The sequence below is a fragment of the Acanthochromis polyacanthus genome, chromosome 2 (assembly GCF_021347895.1).
Source record: "Acanthochromis polyacanthus isolate Apoly-LR-REF ecotype Palm Island chromosome 2, KAUST_Apoly_ChrSc, whole genome shotgun sequence".
Lineage (NCBI taxonomy): Eukaryota > Metazoa > Chordata > Actinopteri > Pomacentridae > Acanthochromis > Acanthochromis polyacanthus.
In genome coordinates, this window is record NC_067114.1 from 16,608,956 (window position 1) to 16,621,107 (window position 12,152).

At 41.9% G+C, this 12,152-nt stretch overlaps 1 protein-coding gene across 1 annotated transcript in view; it reads right to left on the reverse strand.

The window, feature by feature from the left end:
* itsn2b (intersectin 2b) overlaps positions 1–12,152 on the reverse strand; it is a 35,650-nt gene that overhangs the window by 13,604 nt on the left and 9,894 nt on the right. The window contains 19 exon segments of the mRNA XM_022193575.2: positions 199–395; positions 506–760; positions 886–1,007; positions 1,110–1,918; positions 2,045–2,244; positions 3,544–3,683; positions 3,998–4,085; positions 4,323–4,463; positions 4,589–4,738; positions 4,845–5,107; positions 6,075–6,163; positions 6,316–6,453; positions 7,221–7,284; positions 8,082–8,218; positions 8,353–8,452; positions 8,978–9,238; positions 9,444–9,631; positions 9,775–9,838; positions 10,786–10,878. Of these exon segments, the coding sequence (XP_022049267.2) occupies positions 199–395; positions 506–760; positions 886–1,007; positions 1,110–1,918; positions 2,045–2,244; positions 3,544–3,683; positions 3,998–4,085; positions 4,323–4,463; positions 4,589–4,738; positions 4,845–5,107; positions 6,075–6,163; positions 6,316–6,453; positions 7,221–7,284; positions 8,082–8,218; positions 8,353–8,452; positions 8,978–9,238; positions 9,444–9,631; positions 9,775–9,838; positions 10,786–10,878 (3,499 nt within the window).

Consider the following 12,152-nt stretch of genomic DNA (forward strand, 5'->3'; position numbering starts at 1 on the left):
AAACATGTTAGCATAAGTTGGGAATGAAAATAAATGAAATATTTGGCAGCACAAGTTTCATTCCCAAGTCTGAACTGGTACCAGTAGTTGAACTTTCAGGCTTGTATGACTTCAACATTGGCAGTGATGTTCTCAGAAAGGGTTCCAAGACAAATGTTGTTTTAAAAATGCAGCTACATTAACTCCATGAGCACTTACTTTGAACTCTCTTCTTCACCCAGCAGTGTCACATATGTCTTGGGGAACCAGCCCTGTTCACCATTCAGCTCTCCCAGCCACCAGTTCTCCTGCTGCTCCAGCACCTGGATGACATCGTCCTTATTGAAGTTCAGATGGTTGTCTGTCTTTGCTGTCCAGGAACACAGAGCCTGGGCCAAAAGGTTACCGACCACCTGCTGAAAAAGACAGTGCAGCAATATCTGAGCATTTCTGTACGTCCTGACAGCAATCATACTGTGGTAGTCAAAATTTAGAAGCTTATCTAGTTGCTTTCCAAAGGCCTCACCTGTCCTTGTGTCTCAGAGGGTGCAGGGTTTGGTGAGTGCGTTGGTGTGAAGGCAGACTTCGTCCCTGCTGTCTTCGCAGCCTCAAGGGCATTGGAGAGCTGTGACTGGAGCGGCACTTTAGGAGAAGCAGCAGCAGTGTTATTAGCTGCAACTGAAGGAGCCACTCTCTCTACGTAGCTCTCTGGGAACCAGCCCATCTTCCCCTGTCTGCTGCCGTACAGCCAACCCTCCTCTCGCTCTGTCGTCTCATCAACCTGACAAGATGACACAGGAACGTTTGAGAGGAAAGCTTTTACATGAGGAGGAAGAGGGATGAACAAAAATGGGATCTGCAGACGTGGCCTGACAATCTGAAAAGAAAACATCACTTCATTTATACCTCAATGATATCCTCTGCATTGAAGCTGAGCTCTTCGTTGTTTCGTGCAGTGAACGGATAGAGGGCTTTGAAGGATGTGAGAGCTGCTGACTTTCTGTGTTGTCTGGCCCTTGGCTGCCCACCTGAGGCAACAGATCAGGAATCATAATGTGAAACAATCAAGGATTTTTAATTGAAGACTACAGAAGAGCACAGAAGTATGAACACTTGTTTGTGAGTCCTACCCTTCCTCTCCTCCAGTCCTCTCAGCAGAGCCGTCAGTTTCTCCTGAATATCCACCTTCCCTCCTCCATTCGGCTGCTGCTGACGAGGTGTCTCCTCCTTCCTCTTTCGCTCCTCCTCAGCTTTCCTCCTCTCCTCTTCCTCCTCCTTCCTTTTCCTCTCCTCTTCTGCCCTTTTCCTCTCCTCCTCACGCCTCCTCCTCTCTTCCTCCTGCTGATGAAGTCTTCTCCTCTCTTCATCCTGCCTTCTCCTGTCTTCCTCCTCTCTCTTCTTTCTCTCCTCCTCCTCTCGCTTTCTTCTCTCCTCCAAATCTCGGGCAGCTGCTACAGCTGCCCTCTGTCTCCTCCTTTCCTCCTCTTCTCTCTCCCTCCTGCGCTCCTCCTCCCTCCTCTCCTCCTCTAACCTCTTCCTCTCTTCCTCCCTCTTGCGTTGTTCCTCTTCTTCTTTCCTTCTCTTCTCCCCTTGCCTCCTCTCTTCCTCCAGTTTCCTCCTCTCTTCCTCTAACTGCCTTCTCTCCTCCTCCAGCTTTCTCCGCTCCTCTTCCTGTCTCCGTCTTTCTGCTTGCCTCCGACGCTCGTCCTCTTCTCTTTTCTTTCTGTCCTCCTCCATTCTTTTCTTCCGCTCTGCCTCCTCCTTTATTCTGAGCTCTCGTTCGGCCTGTTCCTTGGCAGCCCTGATGATAGCCTGCCTCTCTTTCTCCTCTTCCTCCCTCTGTTTGGCCTCCCTTTCCTCCTGAAGCCTCCTCTGCCGCTCCTCTTCATCCCTCTTGAGCTTCTCCTGCCATTGACGCTCCTTCTCCAGCTTTATGAGCCTGTGAGTGTCAAAAGTTTGTACACCATAATTACACCTTTATCTTCGCTTCTCATGGACATTCTACAAGTCAACAAATCAAAACTATTACTTTATTGTAAAATCCAAAAATACCAATGCACTGTACCTCTGAGCTTCTTCCTCCTCCTTCCGCCTCCTTTCCTCTTCCTTCTGCCTCCTTTCCTCCTCCTGTCGTTTCCTCTCCTCTTCCCTCCTCCTGTCCTCTTCTTGCTCTTTCCGTCGAATCAGCTCATGTCGTTTGTCTTCTTTGATGCTTCGCAGTTTCTCCAGTGCTGCCTGCTGCTGTCTCTGGCTCTCCCGCAGTTCCTTGTCAACAAAAAAAGCACACACATTTACTGGCAGTGAAAGAGACGCAACTGATTTAAAGAATAAAATGATTAGATAAACACAACAAGCAAAAAAAATAAGTCAAAAGACACAAACTTTAGCAAAGACCAAAGGAGATATGCAAAAAAAGACAAGAACAACAAAGAGACCTAAAGCAAAAACCTTTAGTAGGAAGAAGAGGTTACGGAGGCAGGCCAGCAGACAGAAGACAGCCTGAAGCATTGACTCCTCAGCACCCACATACTGTGAAGTTAGGGAGAAGGAATATGGGATGGGTGAGAGGAAGGAGAAGGGATCCAGTGTAGGTAAGAGCAGAGCATTCAAAAGGAGATGAAAGGAGGAGAGGTGCATAAGAGAAAAATAAAAGTTAAAGATAAAAAAGGAGTGAAATTGGTGGAAAGAAATTATGATGGGAAGGAAAGAGGAAGACAGAAAAAAGGCCTCAAGGCCAGAAGCAATAGTGAGTATTGTCATTTGTGTTTAACTATAAACACTGCACAAAGATCACAGCTTTAATATTAGCAAACAACGTGCAAAGACGTGTTAAGCTTAGTCTGCAAAGTAGTGAGAATCAAAACTGTCTGTATCTTCTTGTTAAAGCTTCACAGTGCAACTGAAGAAACACACTTCTGTTCACATAATATAGTAACAGTCATAGGTAGACGTCCATTTTATGTGCTTTGTTACTGACACTAATGTAAGAATGTGAAGCAATTGCTCAATCTACTGCTAAAAATAAGGTTTTTGCAGTAACAAGCACGGTGAGAAACAGATTTTAAAGTCTGACTGAGTGAAATCTAAGCATGGACCTTTTCATTACCAGGCATGAATGGTAGAATTCAACTATCCAGAATAAAATAAATATAAAATATGTAAGTACACCTCTGCTGTCATGACATTTCAAAATATATGTCATAAAGCGAGGGGCAACACGACATGCTGAAAGTTCCCCAGGATGAAAAAGATCCTACACAAATGGTGGAGAACCACAAGGAGTAATATATCAAAATTAACATTCTTTCTTGGGGTATTTTTTATACTAAAACAGTTCTGGATTAACACTTTAAATGTTTAGAGCTAAAATGAAGACTCTCGACTCTGTTTATTACTTTGCAAGTCATGTTGAAGACAATGTGAGTCAGTCTGAAGGACCTGAAAACCAATCACAGTATTCCTGGATAAACACAGACTCAAAATGAATGTTTTATGTAAGTTGTTGCTGTAACTGATACCACGTGAAGTCACTCTAATAATTCCATGCTAGTGATAAATTCTTACCTGCATATTGTTGTTGTATTGGTCCATCTCAGCTAGTTTGGCAGCAGTCTCTTTCTCCAGAGCTTCCAGCTGGTCTCGCAGTTTCACACATTTCCCATTCTTCTCTGTGACACTCATCTTCAGCGTGGACATAGTCGAAACTATCAACAGAGGAAATACAGTTCAATTGTTTGTTTGGGAGCCATATAACAACAGGAGGGAGGTTTATCAGGCAAAATTCATTCAAGTTTTCCAATATTTTGTTTTTGTAATTTTTAACACACTGCATACACTCGCATTTAACATTTTTTTTCAAAAAAATCATTAATTTAATACTGTGTTGCAGTGGTTCACTGCATTATGTTAAATGAGCATAATAATATGGAGTATATTCAAATTGTTCAGTTATAACAATCCAGTTTTGCTATTAAATGTTATGCACTTCTGCCTATTTTCCATTGACCCCTGTACTAACCAGGTGGGTTATTTAGACCCATGTTCCTCAGCTTTTCACTCAGTCTCCTCTGCTCCGGAGTCAGATGGGACAGTTTCCTCTGGAACTCCTAACCAAGACAAAAAGCAAACAAGAAATGCATCACAAGAGGAAAACATCTGAGAACACATTGATACACTTCCTCTCAGGAATGCAACAAGCACACACATAAATCACAGATAATGCAGAAGTACTGCCTTCGTTAATAATTGTCACAGCTACTTTGCCACAATAAAAACAAATGAGCAACTGAGGTGAACTCAGAAGACAAAAAAAAAATCTGAAATAAAAAAGCAAGCACAGAGACCTCTAACTGTTTCTGCAGGTTGTTAATGTCCTGTTGACGTGTCTCTTTCCTTTGATTGTTTAGATCGATCTCTGTCTTCTGAAGTTTCTTGTTGTTTTGTATGTCACACAGTCGATCTGAGATCTGACGGTGCTTATTGCCCTGAAGCAGAGAGAGGCAGAAGAACAAGAGCGGTGAGGTCAATTTAGCGTTTGCAGGATGGGTGAAAAACATCCAAACACAGACAGTACGTCTACTGACAAAGGCACAGCATCTTCACCACTCACCACGGCCTCCAGCTCCATCTCCAGACTCCTCTTCTTAGCCTTCAGTTTGATGATTTCATCCTGCTCCTGTTCCTTCTTTATCTGGAGCTCTCCTCGCCTCCTTCTCTCCCACTCCTCTTTCCTCTGACGCTCCAGCTCCCGCTGAGCAGCCTAGAATGAGCAGACACAGAACACGTTAACAAAAGGATACACACTCAGAATGCAGACTACATGTATGTACAGAGCTCATTCAGAGATCTGCAACATGTCCCCTCACCTCTTTTCTTTCTATCTCTCTCTGCCGCTCCTCTTCTTTCTGTCTCTCCAGCTCTCTCTGGCGCTCCAACCTCCTCTCCTCCTCTTTCCTCCTCCTCTCCTCAGCCTCCCGAGCCTCCTTCTCTCTCCTCTCTCGCTCCACTCTCTCCTTCTGAGCTTGTCGCTCCTGCTCCCTCCTCTCAGCCTCCAGCAGCGCCAGTCGTCTTTTCTCCAGTTCTGCATTCCCTCGCTCCAGGTTGGCTTTGAATTTATCCTCGAACGACACTGAACACAGAGGAGGAAAAAGTTTGGATACAGTCAGCTTTAATGCACTTTTCATAGTGACAGTTACAACACAGTGTGAAAACAAGGATGACTCATTTGACCGATGTGACTGATTAGGGCTGCAACTAACAACAATTTTAACTGTCGGTTAATCTAAAGAGTGTTTGTCTTAATTTAATAGTTGCATTGACAATAAAATGCCAGAAAATGGTAAACAAACATTAATTAGTATTCCCCAAAACACAAGACAAAGGTAATTTGGCCACAACACAAAAATATCCTGTTTACTGTCACAGAGGACAAAATAAACCAGAAAATACTGAAAGTTACAAAGCTAGAATCAGAGAATTTGATACTTCTACCTTAAAAATTAAACTTATTGTCATAATATTAATTGATTAGTTAACTAATGAATGAATCACTGTAGTTTTATTACTGATTACTTAGCAGAGAATATGAGTTTAAAAGGATGTCAATGAACAGCTTAAATAGGAACACAAGTACATTTAACACTTGTAGTTTGAGTACAGCAGCCACAGAGAAATAACAACAGACAGGAATATGACAGCATAACTAATGTTTAGGAAATTTAGGGGATTTTACAAAGCATTTTACTGCTCTAGATATAACATTTAATACTAGCTGCTACAAGTTGCCCTGTGACTTCATGTAAGATGATAGTGTGTACAAACCCAACACCAAACTGCGATGTCCTACATACTTGTGTATCACTTGGTTGCTCTTCATTGACTATAGTTTAGCCTGTTGCAGGTGGCTACTGTATGTGATACAACAACATGTGCATATTGTTAATATTACATTACTGTTTGTCAGTATGTGTGCAAAGATAAATGGCAACTTTGACAGCCATGCCAGCTGCACAGCTGTGATACACAGCCACTACTTGTACATAATGCAGTTAAACAGGCTGCACTCTGTCTGCAGGGTTGGTAGGGAGAGTACTGACTGTTGGTTTTGGCTTTCTGTGGAGGTTCTATGTCCAAGTCCTCAGTCAGAGCTGCATAAGGAGAAGAGCTGGATCCATTCATGGCACCCCTGTAACAGAGTTAAATAACTTATCTGAAAAGATAAATCACATCATTCATCTTTATAGTAACAGATAAATTAATGTAATCAGTGTTTAAGGAACATAACTGCTTTAAATAACTCAACTATTTACATTTAAAGGGTGTGTAAAGTTTACATACCTTTGTGAGGGTGGTACCAGCTCAGTTGGCAGTGTTAGTGGCAGTGGTTGTGCGTTCTTTGCCATGTCCACAAGATGCATGGCCAGAATAAACTCCTCTGCTTTTAGTTTGCCATCCTTATCCACATCAGCTAAAGTCCTGAACGATGGATACAAATTGGAGATACAAGTATTTCATGTGACTGTACACTGGAATATTTGCTGATCAGTAGAACTGTAGACAGGAGACAAAAACACAGTGTACACAGATTCTGACTGAATTTATGTGAAACACAAGATACAGAGTCAATGTGACCACTGCACCTTCACTGAATGAAAGCTACCATCAGCTGTGGCTTTCATGGACTTTATATTATATAAAATACTATTTAACATAACACATATAATATCTGGTGTTATCACAAGGAGCTATATACCTAATACATACTGCCATATGCAAACATAGTGAAGGAGTCCTTAAGATCTTGCAGTGTATTTATTTGCATAAAAATGATTTCAGAAGTTTAAAAAAAATTACAACAAAGATACTGGATGAATATTTATAGTTAAAAGCTGGGATACGCAGTATTCTTTTGTTTTTTGGTGACTTTTTCTTAACTCTGGTTTCAAGCTTTAAAAAAGCATATGATGGGAAGTTCTTGCCAATCAAAGAGGGGCGTTGTTCTTATTGACTGTTCTACAAACCAACATTATTTTCGTCTACTAACCAGTAATAGACACTGGATAATAGAAGATTCATTATTTGGAAACAAATATTTATATAACAAAAACCTATTGTCACAGCAGATTAGATGGAATGAAGTTTCTTTCTTATGGCTGCCAAACCGGACTTTGACTTCGTAACACAACACTGTGGCAATCACAGGACATGTACAGACACACACCCAAACACACATATATTCTCACCAGATGGAGGCCAGCTGTGTCTGTGTCAGCATCGTGGTTGCCATGGCACCCCTCACCTGCTGACCTGGTGAAAGACAAATGTCAGAACATGTGTATAGCACAGATGTGTGGGCGAGGTGAAGGAAGGAGAAGTGATGGGTGTGTATGTGTGTGTACAGTATGTGCTGATAGTGACAAATGAAACCACATTCAAAATGTGTCACGTGGCAGCAACAGTGTCATGCATCGACACAACCTATTCCCAAGATTATATGATGCAACTGCACAAGAGTCAAAAATGAAAAGCAAATACAGAACTGTCATTCCGTCACTTGCATATAAAAGATGACGATACAAGAACTGTGACATGACACAGCATGAACAACAGCCATGCTTTGTAATGAGTTTACAAAAGATCTATGCCAAGAACTCAAACAAAAACAAACAAACAAGGCATTCGTGTTTGATAATCTGCCAAGTCACATTTGTAAGGAAATCATCTGCAAGTCTGGCTAAAGTGAGTGTGTCTTTGTGCATGCATGGGCCACAATCATTTCACTAAATCACAGGTTTTTCAAGAGAACAGGTTGAGCAGGACTTGTTCTCTAGCAGAACAAAAAGTCAAATGCATAGTAGGCTGTGTGTGTTGAGAAACCGTCCTGTGCCTGAACACACCCGCAAATACAACTTCAACTTTCTAAGAGTCAACTAAGACTTAACACACAATGTAAAAACTGAAAAAAAAGAAAAAAAATACAGGGAGGAAACCATCAAGACATTGTCAGTGACTGTTGTTTACGTACATCCACGCCTGCATTCCACACATAGCTTGGCTTTGTGTGACCTAAACACTGTACATAAATAAGACAATACACATCGTACCAGTGAGGTAGCCAGTCATCTGTTTGTCCAAGCTGTTGAACTGCTGTCTGTATTTAAGTCTGGAGGCATGAGGCACGGCCCAGTCACTGGGAGCAGCAGCCATGGGGGACATCATAGACGGGGATGAGGAAGCAGAGCTGAAAGACGGAACACACCAAACTTTACTTTTAAGTGTTTGCACATTTAAAGACACTAACTAGATAACGAAAACAATTATGCAAAAGGGTGAAACTGCTTCATGCTCCCAAGTTTCTGTCTGCGTGTGTTTTACCTGCCAGACCCCAGGTCCAGGAGTGACGAGGCCTTGTTCATACCAGCAGGAGAGGAGAGTCCCAGTGGAGAGGAGTAGGGGCTTGCAGACAGAGGTAGGCCTGAAGCACACACACATATCTATTACATTATGTGCACATTTATTCTGTTATTTGCAACATTATTAGGACATTTCATTCAAATAACTGACCACAGCTATAATATTTGATGCTCTCATTTCCATACATGTTTAGAATTTTTTGTTTTTACAGTTCTGCGAATAGGTAAAGGGGCTCTCTGGAAGACCAGTATTGCACTTAGATTCACTCACTGCTGTAGCGTTGTCAAGGAAAAAGAGGTTATTTGTATGGAGATGAGACTGACAGACCTGACACTGCAAAAAAGGGTCATCTTTTCTCAACAGAAATATGGCACATGTATACATACACACTATTTAATATCAGTGCAAAACTCCTCCATAGTCTTCATGCTTCAAGAAATTGCAAATAAGCATCACACAAATGGTAATCAAAATGCAAGCAAATTAATTTCATCATACTGGAGACAATCCTAATGGTTTTCTTTTCAGCAGTGACACCTGAATAATATCAGAAGGAAAAATATAGAGGCAAACAGATCCCATGTACCTGTAGTCAAAGCTCCAGCTGGGATTGGATGGAGCATTCCCATGGTGCCGTTTGGCAACGTGGCGTTTCCCATGGTGGGCATCAGGGGCCTGGTGGGGGTGGATGCTATTAGTGGGTTCAGACCTGTTGCTGTAGGAACCAAAGGGGTGAGGCCTGTCACTGGTGCCAAAGGTGTGAGTCCAGGAGTTGTCATGGAGATGGGAGTCAACATGGAAAGGTTTGTTCCAGGGATCATGGACAAGTTAGGCACAGAACCAAAACCTTCAATACACACAAAGACACAGCAAACAGTAGTTTAGATGACACAGTAATCAACAATCAGTGACACACACTATAGATTAGCTGATTAACAGCTGTATAAAATCCTAAAATGGTTTTACATTCATGGTGACAGATGAAAGAAAAGACTAAATCTAACTCACATCCACATACAGTGTAGAGTGTCATAATAACAATAACAGTGTACCATAGGCTGAGCTGGTCATGGTTGAGGTGGGGTTATTAAGGCTGGGAGCAGGCACTGGAGGCTGCTTCATGATGATTGGCAGTGCTGAGGGAAGCGCTGTGCCCTGGAGTTTTAGCTTTATGAGCTTCATAGCGATGGAAAACTCCAACCTGTCCATCTTTCCATCTTTATTCATGTCAGCCAAAGCCCTAGGAGACAGATAAAAGCCAGGAGTGAGAAAAATGGGAAAAGACAGTGCACTTCAAGTATAGATTTTAGGGAAATCTTTCACAAAAAAATTAATCACTGACAAATCTGTCTAGGTGTGAGAGTGAATGTGTGTCTTTCTCACCATATATCTGCCAATACATTGGAAGGAAGCCCAGACTGAAGGAAAAACTTCCTTGTCTGTTCCCCTATAAAATGAGACAGAACGGGAAAAAAAAGGGAAAAAACATGATAAAAACTGACATTTTGGGGCATAACAAAATGAAAAATGTGCGTCCGTTTACCAATGCAAGCCTGTATTTCTAACCTGGCAATAGCCAGATTAATAATTGTGTAGTACTTGACAGTACTCCACAATATCAATCTGGGACCGCTCCATGTAAATCCGTTCGGAGGAAAGAGGCACGGATTGGACAATGCAACAGTATGTCCCGCCTCTGACAGGTTTGTTTTTAGCCAATCGCGGGATCTTCACAACGAGCGGAGCCAATTGGTAGATTAAACTCTTACCAAAACCCGTAGGTAAAAAAGCACAAACATCTTTACCATCCAGAAATGCGCAAAGAGCCTCTCGTTGTTCTTCCTTCAAAGAAGCGACACGAGATTCGGCTAAAACTGACTTAACAGCAGCATCTACACGATCGTTGTCCTCCGTTGCCATGTTTGTTTTGATCAACTGGCGCTTGGTGTTTGTATATATCTATGTCGTCTAGAGTGCTGTCGTCTTCACACCCGGATATCCCGCCCCACACACGAATACTGCTGCGTGATTGGCCCGTGCCAACTTGGCTCTGTCCGAACAGTGAAAGCGGGAGCGGTACAAGATGCTTTCTTGAGAGATTTGTGAACTCACAAATATCGCGAGAAATCAACTTGCTGGCAAGGTTACTGTATTTCACCATCTGTAGCATGTCTTTGCCTGTAGATGTTTCTATATTTGGATATTCACTTAAGCATGTGTGTCTTTCATAGCTACTTGCATTGTCTTTACATGTGCATTATTGTGGGTATTACTAGGATATCTCTGAAGTTTATACATTTGATGAATGTATCATGCCTTGAATAGCAAAACACTGACTGGGCAATGACTGTGCGCCACCAGTGTGTACGAGTGAGAGCATGCAAGTATGTGTACCTGAGACAAAGCCCATTGATGGGGAGAGGGTGTCAAACTTCTGATCATGTTTGTTCCTCTCCTCTGGGGAGATTGCCCAAACACTTTTACCACCTACAGAGGAAAAATAAGTCATAGATTAATGTGAAGTTTCAGACACAGGACAACAGGCCAACTAGCTCCAAGGAGCAGGCATAATAAAACTAACTTTTCTGAATAACACTGAGGTTTGCACATCCACTCATTCTTAAAACATGGGAACTTTCTGCTTTCTGGTAAGAAATCTGTTTCTTAAATAGACTGAAGGTTAGAGGTTCTCACTGTTTAAAATAAGTGTAAACTACACACATCAAGCTCTTACATCTGAGCAAGACAACATTTGCTGCAGTTCCACCAAGCGACAACCTCCAAAGTTTAAAATAAATCTAACACATGAAGTGCCAAAAGCTAAAGTTCTTCGAATGGCCAAAAGTGAGTCAAACCCCACAAACCCCCCTGTTAAATGCCCACTAGAAATAAACATATTTGTAGTCTGGTATGAAAAACAGTTTTTTTTTTTGACTCAATCTCATTCTGTAACTTGTCTTGGCAGGCATCGCCCAGATGATGATGTCAGGAGCCAATACACTAAGCTTTAAAAGAAAACTAAGGGTGATGTCACAGCAGGTTTGTCCATCTTCAAATACAGCATTTTGTTTCCACTCGAAGTAGCTACAACTCTTAGTCCAAGCATTTTTTTAGGGGACTAAAAGTTTCTTTTAGACTGGTGGTTGTCTACAATTCCATTGTGGTCTAAAAACAAAAATGCAAATTAGGTTGACGTATGATGAAAGGACTGCTTCTACACGCCATTTCTGCTCGCTACTATACTATATTTGATTGTTAGTCAATCTGTCTTACGCTGTTGTCTGTAAATTCATGTTGATGTTCTGAAGCGTAATGAACAATAAACTGGACTCATTGCAGCAGACTTCTAAAATTGTCCGGTAAAATAAAATGCTGCAGTTACTCCATCAACCAGAAATGCTCCATCCCTACAATTCCTGTACTTCAGAAAGTTACAACACCCTTCAGCTGGGACTTTTTTGGGGGTAAAATAATTTCCCTCCAAACTTAATTTTAAATCCTGGTCCCTGCAGTGGAAACGCACTGTGTTTCCTCAAAGGAGACCAGGAACCCCTGAAGAAGGATAGGCTCTATTTATTCACTTTCCATGACTACTTAAGAGCAAGAAACCATTTTATGACTTGCAAACAAACATGAGCAGGAAGTCAGGTGCGCACTCAGACATACACACACAGGAGATGACAAAGTACTCTGAGACCAGCCTCAGTGGTAGCTGAAATGCACTGCTATTGACAAAGTGATAATGAAGCTTAGTGATGCCA